Source organism: Lampetra planeri, chromosome 27 (assembly GCF_965212315.1).
Source record: "Lampetra planeri chromosome 27, kcLamPlan1.2.h2, whole genome shotgun sequence".
Taxonomy (NCBI): Eukaryota; Metazoa; Chordata; class Hyperoartia; order Petromyzontiformes; family Petromyzontidae; genus Lampetra; species Lampetra planeri.
In genome coordinates this window covers 4504212-4524992 of record NC_136133.1, presented here as the reverse complement: position 1 = coordinate 4524992, position 20781 = coordinate 4504212, and the positions used below count along the sequence as shown (strand labels likewise).

Genomic DNA, 20781 nt, shown 5'->3' with positions numbered 1-20781 from the left:
GCGGCAGCCAAGGAATCAAACGTGTTCAAGAGGATGTCCAAAGGAGATGGAGAAATTGAAATCAATCCGTGCGCAGGAGGATTAGGTCGCAGGATCATGAGAGGTGGCGGCAGATTGGGGAGCCCTTTGCCCCAGCAGTGGATTGACCACGGCTGACAACGATTTCGTGACTGCAACGCAGAGTGGTGCACACAACAACAAACCTCAGCTGTTATGTCCCACTGCAAGCGCTGTACGGGCGGCAGGGATCCAACCTCCCCTCGGCAGTTCCCTTCCTCCGTGTAGCCCAACTTGAACGTGTCTGTGGCGAGCACATACTGGGACATGCACACGCAGGCAGTGTCAAGGCGAGGCAGCCTTTCTGGAGAAGCATGAAGCATCACAATGGCTTTTAGAACAGGTGCATAGTCACAATCCGGCTACTGGCTGCTACCTGATGATGCTGGTTGTAACTACCAACAAAATTCCGTGCCCATTTCCTTGTTGTCAGATTGCTCCGCAACAACACACCGGTGTTGCTGCTGAAGCAGTAATAAATTGGCTGCACCATTGGAACCTCATTTGCCAGTAAAAAATATGATAATTGTTTTTTTTACCTTTTTATCTGGCAACAAAACTGACACCTTTTTTACAAGGAGTCATGTTTGCATAGACCACAATACCTGCAGTGATAATGCAAACAAAAAACATAACTCTGATAATGTATGCACTGTCCTTGAAGTTGATTGGTCCACACCCGAGACAGCTTTCCTTAGAGCCTAGTCTCACATGGTGTTGGACCAGATGACGCCAAAAGGCGTCATCTGGGTGTCAGTTTTGTTACCAGATAAAAGGGTAAAAAAACAATTATCAAATTGGCTGCATTTGTTCATCACGTGACAACTCTCTTCGATTGGCCGTGTCGGGTGGAGGAGGGTTCACGACACACATTTTATTTACCCTCCTCCATACACACACACACGGGTTGCGATGACCACTCACCTCCCAGAGGTGGCCCATGATGGGGGCGTCGGCCCACGAGTGCTCTGCGTTGAGCCCAATGCGGCCGTTCTTGAACACGATAACCGTGAAGGACTTGTCAAACCACCTGTAAAATAAATACAATGATTTTTCTCACGCCAATTTGTTCGTAATGGCTTGAGGAAACCGGATAAGCAGGAAGGCAGCCAGAACCGGTGGCCCCACAACTCCATTCATCGAAGGTTCGGGGGAAGGACAACAAACTAAACACAAAAAGCAGTTCTAAAGAAATTAGTTTTTAATATACAGTAAAACCTTGGATTGCGAGTAACGTGGTCTGCGAGTGTTTTGCAAGACGAGCAAAAATTTTAAGTAAATATTAATTTGATAAACGAGCGAGGTCTTGCAATACGAGTAGTACGTGCATACGCTTTGTCTGCCGAGCGTCACGTGATCACAACTGATATACCAGTGCTTTTATATACGAGTGCTTTGGATTACAAACACGTTTCCGGAACGAATTATGCTCGCAATCCAAGGTTTTACTCTACATGCAAAAGTGCATAGCTCCAGTGACTTCCTAATATCGGAAGGAAGAGCGTTCCAGACGGCCGCAAAAGCGCATCTGAAAGTGCACGATGCGGTGACCGACCCTCTTTGTGTCCGATGGCTAGCCAAAAGCCGCTGCGAGCATTACCGGAGTTCGTGTAATGGTTTATACTCCTTATTCCGTGTGTATACACGTGGAAGGAAACCAAACTAACTGGAGAAAGTCCACGCGTGCGAGATAACACTCAATTCCCGAACAGACTGGATACGACAGATGGAGATGAATGTGAACATTAATAATGATACAATTTATTCTGACAGCTCACTCCCTTGTACTCACCGGTCGTAGCATTTTCCATGCAGCAGTGACTTGCAGTAGTCGTCAAGCGACCCTGAGTTGTCACCCCGGTAACCCTGTTCCGTGTCGTCCAGCGAGATGAAGAAAGCCGCTTTCTCCACCGCTTGCAGCGCCGTGAAGTTGCGGCCCTCTGAAAAGTAGCTTGAGCGAGCCTTTGCCCACGGGATACTGCAAACGCGTGTGCCCGGACACAGGAACGGCACGAACAGCTCCAACATCATGGGGGATAGAGAACGTGGCGCTAAGAAATGATACAAATTTAACTATTTTTAATTTTACCAGGTAAGGCCCACTGAGCTACAAAAGCTCTTTTTCAGAAGCGACCTGGCCACAAATGATCGCCCAATTAAGCGGCTTATTTTGTGGAGATTCATAACAGCCAAATGCTCCAAACACATGTTTCGAAACGTGGAGGGAAAAACTGGAGGGCCGAAGAAAAATCCACACGACCACGGGGAGAACAACTCCAAATATACAGGTGTCAGGGGATGGAAGGCGTGATGGGAGGGCTTGGGCCAGGGGGTTTTGCTAACCGTTCTCCTGCGGTGAGGGCGGCCAGGTGCAGCTCTCCGGGCTGCGGAGGCGAGGGGTCGTCCAGAATGCGCTGCAGCATCTCCTGCAGAGCGCGCGGGCCCAGCAGCTGCCCGCCCAAGTAGAGCCAGACCTTGTAGAAGCGGCCAGCGTGGTACACGCACATGTGCTTGCTGTCGTTCCTGTGCTCGAGCACGTCTGGAAGGTGCGAAAGAAATTTAGTTGATTTGTTTAACCAGGCGACAACTCAAAGGACGAGGATAGTCAAAAAACAAGTCCGAGTGATTCTAGATTTTAAGCTTTTCGTGACTGCAAGGAATCATATTCTTAGGTTTTTTCGGTAAAGTCACGTAGGTAAAACATTAAAATTACTTTTATTAATATTATTAGGTTTTTTCGGTAAAGTCACGTAGGTAAAACATTAAAATTACTTTTATTAATTTTTATGTTTTACCTACATGACTTTACCGAAAAAACCTAAGAATATGAAGTCCGAGTGATTTCCTGCTCGAATGATCATTGAGGCGGTGCTCGTCACCCGTTTTTCACAGCTCCGAATCAGCGGTGGAAATTCCATTACACATAGTACCTGGTACTCATTTAAAGCAGAGCGGATCTAGGGGAGGCCCAAGAACAGTTCGGATATTCGCTACTAACGTTGGCCTTAGCCGGGAATCGAACCGAGGTAGCCGAGTTTACAGAACAGCACACCAACCACGATGTTACCGCTTCCAAGCGCGCGTGCACACACACACACCTGTCTCAATGCCAGGTATCCGTGTCGTGTTGAACATGCGCTCGTACTGTGCCGAGCACATTGGAATGGCTCCTTGCACCATCATCTGCATCATCGATCGCAATGACAACACCCGTCAGTGACTCAACCATCACGCTTGAACTTTGCACATTCATGCTCGGCAATTCGCTCGTAAAAAATGTACTTGTACACATCCTGCCTTGCGTTCTATAAATGGCTACACAGACTTTTTTTGCCGCGATTAGCGTACGGGCACGTGTTAATGTGTGCAATCATATGTTCAGTTATACTCAACGGCTTCATTTCCTACTCTATAGTTGTTGTTTTTTTTAACACTGCTAGGCTGGTTTGCAGCAGCGATTAGCGATGTAAGGCACAAACTACCACTGAAGCCCAAGGCCCGCCTGCCCATAATAACCCTATATTATTGTAACCTATATTCCTAAAATCCTATGAACAGGTCTATTAAAAAAACATTAGATGGGACAAAATGAGGCCAGATTGTCAAGGCATGAAAATATGAATCCTGGAAGAGCGTTCAGGAGTTTTCTGTCCGAAATAAAGCACGCTGGTTATATGTCTGCGAGTATAAACGTAAGCTTGTAAATGTGTGCCCTGTGACGTGTTTTATGAGAATCTCGAAGCCGCCGCCGCTACCACCCAGCCTCTTACCGGCTTAACCTCCTCACGGTCCAGCATCCTGCGGTACAGCATCATGGCGTGAATGACGTTTGCCGCGCGGGCAGCTTGCACGGTCGTGGGCTTCACGTAGAGAAAATCCTGTGCACGAGCACAAAAGATCCCCCCCCCCCCCGTATAGCCTTAACAAACCGTAAGAGCACATACTGTTAGCAAACACCTATGAAGGTCAGCACGGCACACGAGGGGGGTGGGTGGCCAACACCACACCCAGCCACCAATGTTTACACACCGTAGCAGGTACTACATTTTTGAGGCCGAGTCGACTCGGGGGAGGCCCAGGACTGGTTCATATAATCGTCACTCCTGTTGGCCGTGAACGAGAATCAAACCCGGGTTACCAGGTTCGTAGCGCAGCGTGCTAACCGCCACACTCGCGCGCACACATCCAAGCACGCACACACAGCCACATGTTGCAATCCACACACCAACACCATTCATACACAGAACACTACTTTAATCTGATGAGTTATGAACGGTTGCCAAAAATGGTGGAATACATTTTGGCTAACCTCTCAATGATTAAACAACAAAAATAACGTGGATGATGCAGAAAAGGTGGCTCACAAGGGGAAACACTGCCTCAATCCACAATTTTTAGTGTGAAAAAGCCTTGCGTGCGCTCATGTTAAGAGTGCCGCTGGCTTCCTTTCATAAACTGCAAGTACAGGATATGATATGCAAATTGTCCTTTACAGCAAAAGCTCGTGAAGACGGTGTAATGATGTGAGGAGAGCCTCCCCCGGTCACGGGGCATGTCCCATATACTGCAATTGTGTGAAACAAAGGATCTTGGATGTATACTCTTTGGTTTTTTCGGTAAAGTCACGTAGGTCAAAAAATTAAATAAATCACGACGTTTCGGGCGCAACACAAGCGTCCTTCTTCAGGTGGGGACAACTTGGCGAAAGCACAACCGCTTAAGTGTGTCTCAGAGGTGGCTGTGACGAGTAATTTATATAGTCGTGGGGGGATGGGGGGAGGGGTGTGGGCTGGGAGGTCGCGTTGTGTACCCCGAGCAACGACTGGAGTTCAAAACCAAAGAGTATGAATCCTTGCAGTCACGAAAACTTCAAATCTACGATCTTGGACGTCTGTGGTTCCAACGCATCTTTACCGTGGCGTAGTAGTTGCTGTTGACCATGATGGGTCCGCGCCCACGCAGGTAGATGTACTCTTCCCACCAATCGCTGACCTGTGGCAAGAAACAGCGTTACACGCAAAAGAAAACACATACGCGTGATTTTTTCAAGGGGGGTGGGGGGGCAGGATGGACGCAGTGGTAACACTTACGCATCGCAGCAAGAAGGGCATGGGTTTGATTTCTGACTTGGGTGCCCCATTCTGTGGGGAGTTTGCGAGTTCTCCCTTTGTCCTAACATGGTTTCCCACAGGGTATTCGCACACAGAATGTGACAGGTATTGGCTAAACGTCCCAATACTGCAAGATTACCTTAAAATACTCAATCTTGGGATTACACACAACAACGTCAACTCCTACTGCACATATGCGGCAGGACCCTCCTGAAGAAGAGTCTTGAGACTCAGTGAGGGCCATTCCTGGCTAAATAAAAGTAATACTAATATTAAACTTGTGGTTTATTATCTTTAAAAAGTTTGATTTGGATCTAGATATGTAAATAGCTCCGATTTACTAAACCTTGCCCCATGATATTCCAGTCAAAACCACGATCTCTGAGCCCTGTTTTGTATACTTTGCTTTTATAGACAACTTACAGAAATATTTTAAGGAGCATCTCCAATGTGCACGGTTGACTACGTACGGTGCAAAAGAAGTTCAATATACAGGTAGTCCCCGAGTTATGATATTTCAATCTTACGATGGCAATACGACAAAATTGCCATCAACAACCTAACATCGTTCAAGTATGCAGACGACGGACAAAATCTTGGTGAGCACAGTACAATATGATACGTTACGTTCAATGCATGTATAATACGTAGTTTGGCGATTTCATTTTAAGGTTACCACGATACATTACGTTCAATGCATGTTAAAAGTTTTTATAGCAGATAGGATTGTTTCCTGAAAAAACTTTCTATTAAATTGCAGTTCATATAGGTAGGCTAAGAATTTACCTTGGTTTTTACTTTACATTTTACTGTGCAATACAGTATTGTAATTAATAAATACATACAGTATATAGTTTATACAGTACGGTACTGTAAATTGCTCTGTTTTGCTAAATTATCACCATTCTTTAACCACTCCTGGGTAGGCGAGGCCATCTTCGACTTACGATATTTTCGACTTACGATGGGGTCGTCGTAACGCATCTCCATCATAAGTAGAGGACTACCTGTATATATATACATACATAAATAGTCAAATGGGCAAAGTGTGTATTTTCCCACCTATTCAAAAGACAACCAGCCAGCGTAAAAGAGTAGGTAAAATAATTCTAGATTTGAAGCTTTCGTGACTGCAAAGATTCATACTCTTTGGTTATATCAGTAAAGTCACGTAGGTTAAAAAAGAAAACAACTAAATTAAATCACGACGTTTCAGAGGCAACACAAGCTTCCGTCTTCAGGTGAAACCGTCACAGCATAATTGCTGTATCAAGTAGGTCAAATACTCGCTCTAGGTGCCCTCTCAAACTCCCGCAAGCAGAGGCCCTTATACACGAGCAGCAGCGTGAGAAAAAAGCAATTGCAGTGCTGCACTTTAACCCTTTGATATATTTTCAAAGTTAAATTTCGATTTAAAACTTTCGTGACTGCAGGTATTCATCTTCTTGGTTCTTTCGGTAAAGTCACGTAGAAGGGAAATAATAAAATAATAAAAATAAAACATAATAAAACAATTCTCACGACGTTTCGGCCACAACGCAAGCAGCCGTCCTCAGGTGAAGAACAGGTTTGTGGCCGAAACATCGTGAGAATTGTTTTATTATGTTTTATTTTTATCATTTCCATTCTACGTGACTTTACCGAAAGAACCAAGAAGATTTTCAAAGTTGCGGCAAAACGTTTGCGCGACGGTTGAGGTGGACGGCAACAAAAAAAAATAAAACGACTCACGTAGTTTGAGGCCCACCATGACTTAAGCTTCAGGTACCACTGCAGCTTGGGGCCCAGGTTCTTCTCAAAGTCGCGCGCAAGTCCCTCCATGCGCTGGAATTTCTTGTCGTCCAAGAGAGGCTGCACCGACTCCAGGTACTGTGCGGTGCGCAAAGTAGACCCGGCGGTCACTTTCGAGCGCTACAGAAACGCTCCGAACGAGTGTGCTCCAAATTGTGATTTCGCACGGCCAATGAAGGAGGTACAATTGGAGATTCAGCTCGAAGCGATTTAGCTATTCAGTTGGTTTGTCGACGTATTATCCGAGTACTACGCATTGCTCCGAGTATTATGCATGCATACATACCAGGTATTTATTTTTAGAAATGTAAACACTGTTGCTGATCACAGGCCCAAAGGCCTACGCCAGCAGCAACGGCATTATAACTGCTGTAATATTAAGAGTTAACAAGGTTCATGAATTGAGTAAGGTTATAGATTACGCAATACGCCGATGACTTCATATACAATGGCCAAAACGTCTTCATAAACAGAAAAAAGCTTGCAGGATATTTACAAAAATGTGCAAAGGATGTCAACAACATAAAGTGAATTTCACTTCAGGTAGGACACTGGCAATCCCCTCAGATTGTGAGCAGTTGAAAATTCCCGCTAAAAATACAGGATGCCATCTCATGTTACCAGAAGGGGGGCGCATTACGCGCGACATCACAAGTAATGACGTATGTGGGGATGACATCACATGCAATGACGTCACGGGGGGGGGAGTGTGTGACATCATCACGTTGGCCTAAGAGACTCATTCTTCATCGCTGGATTTCACCGGCAGTGCACGAACGAGGGTGGTCGCGGCCACGCCAGTACCACACCTGGCCGACTTTGGCTCCCCAGCACTTATGTATAATACACCACACCAGGTACTCATTGATGGTCGAGTTGACCTCAGGAAGGCTCGGGACCAGTTCAGATATTCACCACTTAAGTTTGCCATGAGCGGGAACTGAACTCTGGGTTGACGGGTTCATAGCGCAACGTGCTAACCACGGTGACATTGCTCCCCACATGCATTCGCACAAGTATTTACACACATCCACGGGCGTACTTGGGTACTCGGCTGCGAATGGTCAAACCAAAGCGTAACACGTACGCGACTCATGGTGTCGTGGACAGACGGCACGGACAGCCTGGGCAGCGACGACTGGAAACTGTAAAGGTGAGGGTTGCGACCGGAGAAGATCTTCACCATCAGCTGCAGGAAGCACGCAGACAAAGGGGCCATGATTACACCAAAACTTACACCAAAGCATGCAAACATTAACAAACTCTCCGCAGCGTGTATATAAGAACAGGCGAACGGGAGAGACCCCGATTGGACGAGTGCAAGCGGAGAGATGTGTACCGTTAGAGCATTTAGTTCTCACGCCGGTTCTCTGCTGTCGCCCCCTCGGTGTGGAACTCTGATGTTGCAGATATGCAAAGGGGATAAATGCACTGACTTTTAAGGAACATCTAAAGGCCTATCTGTCTGGTCAAAATCTGGCACGCTATAAATGTCATTATTATTATTATTCCATGAAAATTGAAGGCCAGAGAGGGCCGTCGACATCGAGTACCAGAGGATTTGAACTTGGCATCATCGGCAGTATAGACTCAATACCTCTGACAAGGGGGCGCATCATGAGGCCCAAGCCACAGTTACCAACTTCCGGCAGAGAGTGTTAAGCGATTCCAAATCAGGAAGATTATAAAGTTCAACATTACGTTGTGTGTAATGGCCGATCGCGCCATGCGCGGCACTCGTTCATTGGTCGAGTTTCCGTGGGAGTGCGAAAGAAGTGGTCTCGGCGAGCCTCACAATCCACAGTTTGGTGGCGTGGGAGATGCGTCCGTGGGGCTGGAACATCCAGCCATGGTACGTGAGCAGACCCTTGAGTGTGTAGCGCATGGTGAGGATGATGGCTCCCCACAGGCCCGAAGCAAACAGCACCGCGCTCAGCATCTCCTTGTTGTGTGGTGAGATGAGGCCACTGTGCACAGGCAGGCACACAAAGCATGTACGCAACACACAGGGCAAACAAACACAAACACGAATGCAAACACAGAGGCGAGCGTGCACAGTAGGCCTGTAATAATTCAAGCCTGGTGACGATAAGTTACAGGCGATTTTGAAAGCGATTTGGTTGCATAACTGATCGCTCGAGTGTGGACCTGGATGTTAGACCGGTGTGTGTGGTTTAGAGGTTGTACCCGTTGGGGAGGGCATCTCGGATCCGGGCGATGAGTCCCATCGAGGGGTCCACGCGCAGGTACACACTTCCCATCGTGCCGACGGCGACCACCATCCAGCTCGATGGGTGCACAGGGTACAGCCCTGTCAACACGGTATTCTGTGGCCCACAGGAGCACACACACACACATGCGTATTCAACATGTTTGAGGGTAATCAGACAACAATGTAGAAGCGTGGGTAAGGCCTTCCAGCAGCCGACCTCCGGTTTCTTGGGTTGACACGGCTGTCCCACCAATGGTGTTGCCGCTGCCCAAACCCAACTCTCTCGGCTCCTCCCCTCCGTTTCCCTATTGCTCGGACCAACTCCCACACTTGCTCCCTACCCATTCCGGACCTCTCCTCCGCATCATCGCTCCTCAACCCTGTCACCTCTTGTTCCGGGCATCGTCTACCACCAGGACCCCCTGGAACTTGTCGATGGTGCTTCCCTTGCCTTCGCCTGGGATTCATTGCAGAAGGGCCTCGGCCTCCGACTGAGACGATCCCTGCGACTTATTGGTGAACGACACCCCCAAGAATTCCCTGCGACTCTCTGGTGAAGGGTCCTAGCACTAATTCTAGATTTGAAGCTTTCGTGACTGCAAGGATTCATACTCTTAGCTTTTTTCGGTAAAGTCACATAGGTAAAACATCAAAATTTAATTAATAAAAGTAAAATAAAACAAATTAAAAAATTCACGACGTTTCGGAAGCAACACAAGCCTCCGTCTTCAGGTGGAACCGTTACAGCCACGACAGCTGTATCAAGTACTTTTATTAATTTTATTTTTTACCTACGTGACTTTACCGAAAAAACCTAAGAGTATGGGGTCCTAGCACTCCATAGTATGCCAACCCTCCCTCAGGGGCAAGTTGGTGCTACCTTGGCTACTCCAGTGGACCCTGGGGCTCATTGTTTTTGTTGTTGGAGGTGCTAGGCCCCGATTGCTTCTTCAAGGCTGTGCCATTACGTTTTTCTCCTCCCATGTTTCCCTGCCCCGACTCCTGCCCCGCCCCCCCCAACCCGCCTCAAATCTGCCCCAATGTATATTAAAAGTCTGCGAAATGTCTTGCATTTAGACACGATTGTATAAATTGAAACAGTTGCGTTTGACAAGGCGTGCGAGATCGGATACAAATAAGGGCAAGGCAGAACAGGGCAGCATTGTGGGGTAGAACCGGGCAGGGAAAAGTATAATGTATAGTCAACTCTCAATAATCTGTCCCACATGTTTATATGTAAAGCAAAGCTGCCAAGTACAGGCCAAATTTCCCAAAACGCCGCTCAGCCAGCAACAAACAGTATAACTAAATTTGTAGATGAGAGTTGACAAGCTTTTTGAATTGAGCAAGGCAAAGGAACTCGGGGGGGGGGGAAAGACGAAGGGAAGGAATTCCAAAGTCGAGCAGTGCGAGGGAAGAATCAGAAGAGCATTGTGACCTGCAGCACGATGGTTGAACACAGTATAGACGAGACGAAATAGGCCGTCTGGTAGACCGAGTCCTCAATATGGGAGGCGGAATCAAAGAGTGAAGTTCACAGGAAAAAAAAAACATGGATTATGCAAACAATTGTAAATTAGGCTATAAAATCGCATTCATCATTTACCAACAGAGCGGTAGGTGAAAACGCAGAAGGCGCGATAGATTGTTTTTTCCCTGACGTGAAGAGTTTAATTGCCGGCGTGTTTATGGTCATGTGGACCGAGTAATTAGCGAGCGAGGATCAAGTAATAAATAGTTACACGAGCTTGCGTGGGGAAATATTCATTTGCTTATTTCACAAGCACAATCTTGACAATCCACCCAGGGATAACCAAGAGATAACAGTGATCACGGTGGATGTGGTAGAGTGCGAGGTGGAAAAACAGTGCAGAGGACAAAGTGGTAAGACCTAGCAAAGAAGGAGAAGATTTTGGAAATGTGACAGGGCAGATTAGGCACGATAAGGACGAGATAAACTGAGAAATAGAAAGAGGAGAACGAAACAGGACACGGCCCAGTGGCAGCGCGTTTGTCGCTTGCCGCAAAGGTTTGTGGTTCATTCTCCAAGCTGCACTTGTTAATACTGCATTTGCATCGAGAATAAATATTCACCGTCTGCATCACAGCGGATGTGTAAAAAAAAAAAAAATTCCGTCACTTTTTCCAAAAAAGTAGAGGCTAAGTGTGCCTGCGTCATGGTCTAAATTTCCCGTGTTTGTAAAATTACAGATTACTTATTTGAAATAATAAATCTCAACATCGCCCCACGCTTAACACAAACGTTTTATCAACGGCTTGTAATCCAATTCAACTCCTGAAGGTGCCCATAGTGACATCTTCGGAGAAGACATGCCGATCGCGAGACACATCACCCCCCTGCTGACAAGGCTACTGCACGCCCGCAGGCCAGTGCCACGTCACCTGGCGCCACACAGGGACAGCTGCCATCAGGGACTCCCCTAGGCTAAAAAGAAAAAAAGTGCAGCTGGGCATTGGAATGATTACGATGACAATGTGAAGCAAAGGCAGTTCTAGGGCACAGCAAACGCAGGAGCTGCCATACGTTTACTGGTGCAGACAGGGAAGGCAGAGGATGGAGGAGGTACCTTGATGGAGGTGACGCGGCGTCTCCAGTTGCGAGCCCCCGACAGCCACACCTGCTTGAGCGCCTCATGGCAAAGCCGCAAGTCGATGCCATCCGGGGTCACCGTGAACTGGAAGGCCACAGCCTGATGGGCTTCTGCCATGACCGCGGCTCACCCCACGCAACTAAACAATGAACTATTGTTTTGACTTGTAAAGTTTGTGCTTCTGTTGTACGTAAAGGAGTTTTCCTAGAGATATATTATATATTTTGTTAGATATTGGTCTTCGATGGTATAAAAGTTGTATTTTTTGTTATGTTTGTTGATTGCGACTCTTTAAATGTAGATGTGGTCAGGCTGAGTTGGCAGCTGAATTTCCTTCTGTGGAATAAAAAACACAATCGTTAAAATTGTACAGCTAATTAATAAATACATAGGTTTGATGAAACAAAGTAGTTACGTACTTACGTGTCCGTGCTTAATTCGATGATTTACCTTCTAAACAAAGTCTGGCACGTCTCGCACCCCCAGAAAGGGCATCTCTCACCCCCAGGGGGTGCGTACACCCGAGGTTAAGAACCACTGCTTTACACCATTAGCCATGGTCAACCGACTGCTAGATAAAGGCCTCTCCAAGCTGCCAACTCCTCTCACAAATCTTGCACTGTATTAATCGACCAAGCACCAGCACGTGAACAGATTTCATCGCTCCATCGCCTTGGTAGACATCTTCAGACAAGTTCCATACTCTACATATTCAGTTTGAAACCACAAAATTACAAACAAAACCAAAACTTGCTAAAAATGAACGCCGTTAACATCAAAGCTTATTTCAACTAAGATGTCATACGTACCGCACTGTGTATTTTTTCGCGCAAATATTTGCTCAAACAGTGCACATTTTTATCAGCTTCATTTCTTCGCAAGTCGGCCTCCTCAGAAAGGAAAGTCATAACACTGACCTCACACGTGTGCATTTTGGGGTGCGATAGCGCAGTGGTTCGTGCACTGCACTATGAACCCAGTGACCCAAATCAGATTCCATTCCATAATTAACACATTCCTGCGGAGGGAGCTGGTAGGAACGTTGAGTTGCTCGGTCAATGGCCAGGGTTAACGGTGGCGTGGTGTATTCCGACTGAGGGCGGGCACAAGCCGGCGTGAGTAGGTTAAACGTTGAGTTGTATAAGGGCACCACGGGGTGACCAGCCCCTCCCCGCCCAGCCCCACCCCTCCCACCCAGCCCCTCCCCACCCTACTCCTCCCCACCCAGCCCCTCCCCACCCTTCCCACCCAGCCCCTCCCCACTCTCCCCACCCCACCCAGCCCCTCCCTACCCAGCCCCTCCCTGCACGACGGACGGACACAATAATCCTAGATTTGAAGCTTTCGTGACTGCAAGGATTCATATTCTTAGGTTTTTTTCGGTAAAGTCACGTAGGTAAAACATCTAAATTAATAAAAATAAAATAAAACAAAAATCACGACGTCGTGATTTTTATTTTATTTGTATTAATTTTGATGTTTTACCTACGTGACTTTACCGAAAAAACCTAAGAATATGGACACAATAATCCCCTGTGGGCTGGTGTAACCAGGAGGTTCCTACCAGTAAAATCAGCAGCAAGCGGCACTTGAATCTGTACTAGAACTCGTCAAGGTTAATTCGGCCTTAAATAATTAACAAAACGCTCAACAACAAGATGTTCGTCAGCAACCCATTGCTCTGAAAAGTATATATATAAAAGAGGTTATGTTCTGGGAAAGGGCTCTTTTGCAAAGCACTTTTTCGTATTTTCCAAATAATTTGCTTAAATAGGAACGCAATGTGGTGTGTAAATATTAGCATTGGGCAGAGATTCTCACAGAAATTCGTTTCAAAATATCTTCAGACAGCCATCTGATCTTGACTTTCTCACGACAATTTCAGCCAGCAATGTTTTTTGCATACTGATCATTCTAAATCCAGTGATTGTCTCAGTATATTGTATTAATTTGTACTCGATTAAGTTGTAGATTATAAAATGTTCATATAAGCGATAATTACGGGTTTGCAATACATTGATTACTTGCAAAGGAGATATGCCATCTGATGTCAATAGATTATCCGGGTAAAATATTTTTACAATTTTAGTTTTTAAGTCAAATATTAACTCCATTTCAGCAGCCCTGTACATCATAGTCCATAAACTAATCATCATGAGGCGCATTTGTGCGAAACTTACGTTACTAACATAGGTAAATATGATTTTACCTACTGTTTGGTTTTGATTTAAAGCTTTCGTGACTGCAGGGATTCATATTCTTGGTTCTTTCGGTAGTCACGTAGAAGGGAAATAATAAAATATAAAACAATAAAAATTCTCACGACGTTTCGACTGCAACACAAGCAATCATCATCAGGTGTGAAATCCACAGCAAGAAAATTTGAAAAAATTAATTCTTGCTGTGGATTTCACACCAGATGATGATTGCTTGTTTTGCAGTCGAAACGTCGTGAGAATTTTATTGTTATATTTTTTATTTTATTATTTCCCTTCTACGTAACTTTACCGAAAGAACCAAGAATATACTATTTGGTTCTTTCGGTAAAGTCAGCAGTTCCACTGCTGGATTATATGTTTACCGCCTGAGGACGACTGCTTGTATTGCGATCGAAACGTCGTGATTTATTTTATTTTATACCCACGTGACTTTACCGAAAGAACCAAAGAGTATGGATTCCTGCAGTCACGAAAACATCAAATCATTATTTGACCACAATTTAACGGCTATGTAACTTTGGCACGACAGGGGGCGCCAAAGTTACATAGGACGCTGCTACTGGGCAGTTGGAGGCAGAGGTCGCAAACGGGTTTTGATTCCTTACCCGTACCCGGCCGCACCAGGGTCGCAAACGGGTACCCGTACCCGGCCGTACCCGTACCCTACCCGGCCGCACCAGGGTCGCAAACGGGTACCCGTACCCGGCCAGGTACGGGTAGCCGGGTATCGGGTAGGGTACGGGTATCGGGTACCCGGTTGCGACCTCTGGTTGGAGGCAGTCGCCCTCCAGCAACAACGGAGGGCAGAGGAGCGACATTCAAAACATCGAGCGGAGTGCCGGGTGTCTAAAAAGCAGCAAGCTGGCACAGTAGGGGGGTACAGCTGGTGCATCTATCAGTCATCTCAGTCAGCCAACCCATGGCACCTGGGTCGGTCCCCTGATGTCAGCGAGCCTTCGATACTTCACGTAGCCTCGAAGTGCACGTGGCCTGGCACAGGCGCCGTGGGGAAGTCATCATCACTTGGCGGCGAATGGCGGGTGTTGGTATTGGCTGCACCCCGTATCGAGCTGACACAAGCGGCGAAGAACGCGGTGAAGAGGCTCGATAAGAGAATGTCGAGATGTGGTGGGCGAGAATCTATCTCAGCGATGCGAAAGACCTTGCCATGCGATTATCATCGACTTGCCCATGTGTATCACAGTCAGAGGTAAATTTCGATTTAAAGCTTTCGTGACTGCAGGTATTCATCTTCTTGGTTCTTTCGGTAAAGTCACGTAGAATGGAAATAATAAAATAATCAAAATCTAACATAATAAAATTATTCTCACGACGTTTCGGCCACAACGCAAGCAGCCGTCCTTTACCGAAAGAACCAAGAAGTCAGAGGTAAGTTGATACGAAATAAACACGTGAACAGCAATTACAATTCCTGCCTTCCAGAGAGATAGACAAAAGGTGGCACACGTTAACATGATGAAAATAACAATTCTCACCAAAAAATTTCAGGATTAATACTTTCTACATTTATTTGACTGTGAGAACTGCTCCTCGACTTATCGGTGAGCTATAAGAATTTGAATTGGAGGCTAGCAAAGGGTATTTGCTATTTTATCCAGACACAATCACATCAAAGAGGACGGGCGTGTTTACCATATCGGGATTACAACAAATGGCCAAAAGCAATGTCTCAATGTCACGTAAAACACTCAAGCAGATTGCTTTTATTGTAATACAAAAAAAATGGTGCCGGAGACGAACGTTTTCGTGAATGGCGAGGGCTCTAATTCCACCCCCAGAAAAAAAATGAAACATGCAGAATTATATGCCAGGGGATTGATTGGTCAAGGACGAGACTGCAACATGGGAGGGGTGAATGAGAGAGCTGTAGGAGGGAGAGAGGAGGGCGGAAGGAGAGTGAGGGAAGCAGGGAGGAGGGACCTCAAACTCCCCCATGCCCTCTCCCCTACTTCTGTTTTTAGAAGCACGTGGCCCTCCAGCGCCTGCATGCCTTACCGAGCAAGACAAATGCATTTGGATGCATTTGGGCTGCGACAAACGAGGCCGAGCTGGCCCTTGTACAAGCATCTCCTGAGGTGCGGGGCGCCCTCTGAAATGTATCCATTACACACAGTGAATAGGATGGGCAGAGGAGCAAGTTGAGAAAATTTGAACAAAAGAACGCACAATAGGGAAGTGCATAAGCAAGGTCGTTACATGATAAAGTAATGATGCACGCCCTTCAATCTGAATACTAGTCGCTTGGGTATTTAATATTTTAAAAACACTTTTATATTCATTAGTGGAGAAACACATCAAAGAAACCATATAGGCCGCTAAAATATTTTGTTACTTATGTTCTCCAAGACGATGCTAATGATTCTTATTTTCACGGGGACATCGTCGGGAAGTGAAGATGAATTCGATATCGCATTGTTATTGATAAATGGAGAAGGGGTAGGGTGGGGGGGCTGATAAGAGCAATTGTCGTTGGCTATTATTGCACCAACGTTGCTTGCACAGTCGAGACATCCGTGCACATCCATGGCAAAAGTGATTAAGAGCCTGTGGTTATCTCCCTGGAGTCCGTGCACCTCCACCAACAACAAGGTCAACCACCGCCTCGTAACCCCCTCTCAGCAATGTCACAAAGCTGCGGTGCACTGTGGGAACAGGGGGGGCGGTGGTAGTGTTCAAACACGTGGGGTTCGGTGCATGCCGTGGAATTTACAACACGTCATGCTTTGTAGCACCTTGCCCTGCAGTCAGCAGCCAGGTTAAGAGAAGCGAATCAAGATTTTTGTTTAAATTAAATTTTAAGTGAAGTGGACCAGTTTAACGCGTAAGCTTTCGTGACCAATATTTTCAATAATAGATCTAACCCAAAAAAAACTTTTATGGATCTAAACCGTCACATATCAAACATCACCTGAGCCATGGACGAAGTTTGCGGGGGGGGGGGGCAATGCCCCTACCAAACTGGACACCTTATTTTCAGTAGTTTACAATAAAGATGAAATATGAATTAATGAATTATATGCGATTCCTACTGTAAGGGACAAAGCATCCCCAACCCCCTCCCCAAATAAAGAAGTCAAACTCCACCTATGACCCTAGCGCCGATGAATGATCCAGCAACTCGGTACACAACAGCGGCCGTGTGATTTTACATGCTTTCATTTAACTCACTCGGTCTGTTGTCGTTGTTGTATCCTCAAATCTTGAAACTCAATTTTTACCCACTTCACAATGTGGTATCGACTGCAAACTTGGCAAACTTATGTCATACTGATGACAATACTATATTCTATCATGAAAAATAGATATATATTTTTTAACATTATTTTTTATACGTCATGTTTCGGCTTGGGTCTAATTGTCCACGCTCAACTGACGTTGGCTGTAATTGGCCACGGTCCCTTACGTTATGGCAAGCTTCGGGGCCACTTCCTGGAATCGTGGAGTTCTGCCATTACTAGTACGGTACATTTCATTAAAGCGTGTTTTTTAAAAAGTATTTTTTAAATATTACTTATTTGCCACACGTCTTACTTTTTAGATACAATTGTGACGCATGCGGCTGCAGCAGCGCCTTTGCTGAAATTGAACACATCTAAGCACACACGAGATTACAAAGGTCATGGTGGCATAAGCCTGCTGTGCTGGACAGGCCAAGCACATTTATTGGGCTGAAGAGGGCCAAGGACATTTGTAGGACGCCATGCGTCACTCACGTCAGGCCCGTGTGTGACGCATGGGCATGCAAACCATTCATGGTGTCCGGTTGCCACAAAACACGCAATTACGTAGAGAACATTTCCAAAAAAAAAAACCCCCGAGGATCAAAATACTTCGTGAAAACAGGCAACAAACAACCACAGAAAACCAAGTGGGTCGGGCACACAAGCATGACCAAAGCAGGGTGTGGGGGGGGGCACGCGCAAAAACCCCAGAACAAACACGCACACAAACCCGCGACGCTGAACACCAGACGTGCAGAAACGCGCCAATTCTATTTTACACGTGCACATTTGATGCCTTCCGAAACAAACACTGTATAGAGTTGGCATGGCAAGATTTCAGCAGGGGACGTTTGATTTCTAACAGGGGGCCCCCCCTATTACCCCAGGGCACCAACGTGGTTACTGCCCTGGGTTCAGATGCCACTTGCCAGCTCTGTCGACTCCAACAGCACCATAAACTCCAACCCCTGTTTGAAGGAATCGTATCCGAGTGCGCTATGTGCTGCACCACAGCAGTTATTTATAAATGGCCTAGTGTTCATTAAGACCGATTGAATCCACTGGAGAGCCAAGCACAGGTCCGGATACAACTTTGAATGATGTGCATGACCAGAAATTAAAACGCAGGTCACAAGGACCAGCGCACTGACATGTATTCGTGAATGATGTTGAGCAGGAATTTAACTCGGGTGGGTGAGTTCGTACTGCAGTGCGCTAACCACTGCACTACAGCCCCCCAAATACCACACACACACACGCATCTTAATCCACTAAACCAACTCGCATACTGTACCCAGTGCCGGATTAAGCTAGTGCAGGGCATGTAGCATATGTTATAAAGGGGCCATGAATAAATAAATAAACACGCAAATATTCAAACACACACATTTGTACTTGCATAGTAAAGTAATTGTATTTTTTTATTTGCTATACAACCAGATAATACGACAAATCGCTAACCTTAAACACCTAGTCGTTCATAAAAGTTGAAGGCGGTATAGTACTATAGTAATAGAGCAAGTGCATAATCACTGAACCGGAATTGATAGCTTGAGAGCATTTAGCGCGGGGCCCTTGAAAGTGCGGGACCGGTGGCATTTGCTACTTTTGCTACTTGGATAATCCGGCACCGAATGCATCACCTCTGCCCACCTGCCAGGTGACTCGGAGGTGGAGCAAGCGGCTCGCAATGGTAAGGTTGCAAAGTTCAAATGCTGGTCGGTGGTTTGACTCGGCTCATCCCTTCTGGGTTAATACAACGAGTACCATATCTTCTGGTGAAGTTCAAGAGTGATTGTTCTTTCTAGATGTGAAGCTTTCGTGACTGCAAGGATGACGGAGACTTGTGTTGCCTCCGAAACGTCGTGATTTTCATTGTTTTATTTTTTATTAATTTTAATTTCATTTTTTACCTACGTGACTTTACCGAAAGAACTACGAGTATAGTGATTGTTCTATGGATATTTTCTTCACCCCCACGGCAGCAATGTGGAATTTCCACCACTTGCCGAGGGTTGTAAACAGATGAGCGCCCGTATTATACGACACACAGACCAAAAGCTTTCACGAATAAATTTCGATTTAAAGCTTTCGTGACTGCAGGGATTCATCTTCTTGGTTCTTTCGGTAAAGTCACGTAGAAGGGAAATAATAAAATAATAAAAAATATAAACATAATAAAATACAATTCTCACGACGTTTCGGCCACAAAGTCGTGAGAATTGTATTTTATTATGTTTCTTTTTATTTTATTATTTCCCTTCTACGTGACTTTACCGAAAGAACCAAGAAGACTTTCACAAGTACACTGTGCGACACGCACGCGCGTGGGCAGGCAGGCAGGCACATGATGACCCGCTTGCGTACACGCAAACACAATACACACATTTCGGATACAAAGACTTGCAGGGATGCACGTGGACAAACGTTGAACGAGCACGTGGCCACACACACACAGAAGAGAATGTTTCCTCTGTGGAAACACATGACACGGCGCGTTCCCCCCCTCCCACTGCAGCATTGACCCCTCACCCAGTTATCCACGTCACCATAGTGCTGGCCTCTCTCCAAACAAGCACATGCTCGCAGCTCGCTCGCTTGCTTGCACTCGACTGCTCACGTAAGTCTGGGTCACATAAATAACCATTCACCTACTAACTGCAAACCAGTCTGGCTCACAAAATAACCATTCATCTACCGTCAACTACAGCTGTACTCGGCACACCTCCATGGCTACTAACACATGGTCACCGCATCGTGGCAAATTCAGATGCGTTTCTGCGGCCGTCTGGAATGCCCTCCCTTCCAATATTAAGAAGCCACTGGGAGTGATGCACTTTTGAACCTAGGTTGAAAATTAATTTCTTTAGAAACTGCTTTGTGCGATTAATTTGTCGTCCTTCCCCCGCACCTCCGATTAGCACGGTTGGCTATGTACGGTGGAAAAGAAGTTCAACATTCATGTAGAGAAAGGCAAATCCCCTCCCACCCCTGCCCTCTATTAAGGCTGCCACCGTGGCCGCCAGGGCAGTGTGACCAGCACCAAGTCCGGCTGCCATGTCTCCCCAGTGCTGATGGTTACACAATCAGCTGAGTACTCCTATAAGGCTAAGTTGACCTGGGGGTGGCCCAGAACCGCTTCAGATTATAGTGACCGATGTTGGCTGTGGGTGGGAATTGAACTCGGGTCGCTGGGTTTATAGTGCAGTGCGCTGACCACTAAACTACCATCCCCAACCACACACACAAACCTACCTACATGCACAACACAACTTCAGCCTTCAAAAATGTCATCCTTCAAATACTGCCCAAGACAGTTGCCAACGTCACACATACACCACACACCCTCGTATCTTGAAATAGACATCACCCACACGAGCACACACACACCCATCACAGCACTGATCATCACACAGCACCTTCGCCAACTCAAATCGCACCGACTTCAATGACAAGACATTTTAAGCCCAAGCCACCAGCCATTGTTAAATTAAATATTTTGTTCACAATTGTTTTCATAACAAGAGCCATTCGAAG

The 20781-nt window shown here is 46.2% G+C and overlaps 1 protein-coding gene across 1 annotated transcript in view; it reads right to left on the bottom strand.

Moving 5' to 3' along the window:
• Positions 1-20781, bottom strand: part of LOC144728052 (carnitine O-palmitoyltransferase 1, liver isoform-like) — a 41020-nt gene that overhangs the window by 9033 nt on the left and 11206 nt on the right. Inside the window, exons 2-13 of the mRNA XM_078607280.1 lie at positions 11760-12119; positions 9147-9286; positions 8755-8926; positions 8047-8148; positions 6900-7037; positions 4972-5049; positions 3828-3935; positions 3156-3240; positions 2401-2596; positions 1850-2035; positions 982-1087; positions 204-317 (exon numbers count right to left, since the gene is read on the bottom strand). Of these exons, the coding sequence (XP_078463406.1) occupies positions 204-317; positions 982-1087; positions 1850-2035; positions 2401-2596; positions 3156-3240; positions 3828-3935; positions 4972-5049; positions 6900-7037; positions 8047-8148; positions 8755-8926; positions 9147-9286; positions 11760-11900 (1566 nt within the window). The 5' untranslated portion in view covers positions 11901-12119. The remainder of the gene's footprint in view (positions 1-203; positions 318-981; positions 1088-1849; positions 2036-2400; positions 2597-3155; positions 3241-3827; positions 3936-4971; positions 5050-6899; positions 7038-8046; positions 8149-8754; positions 8927-9146; positions 9287-11759; positions 12120-20781) is intronic.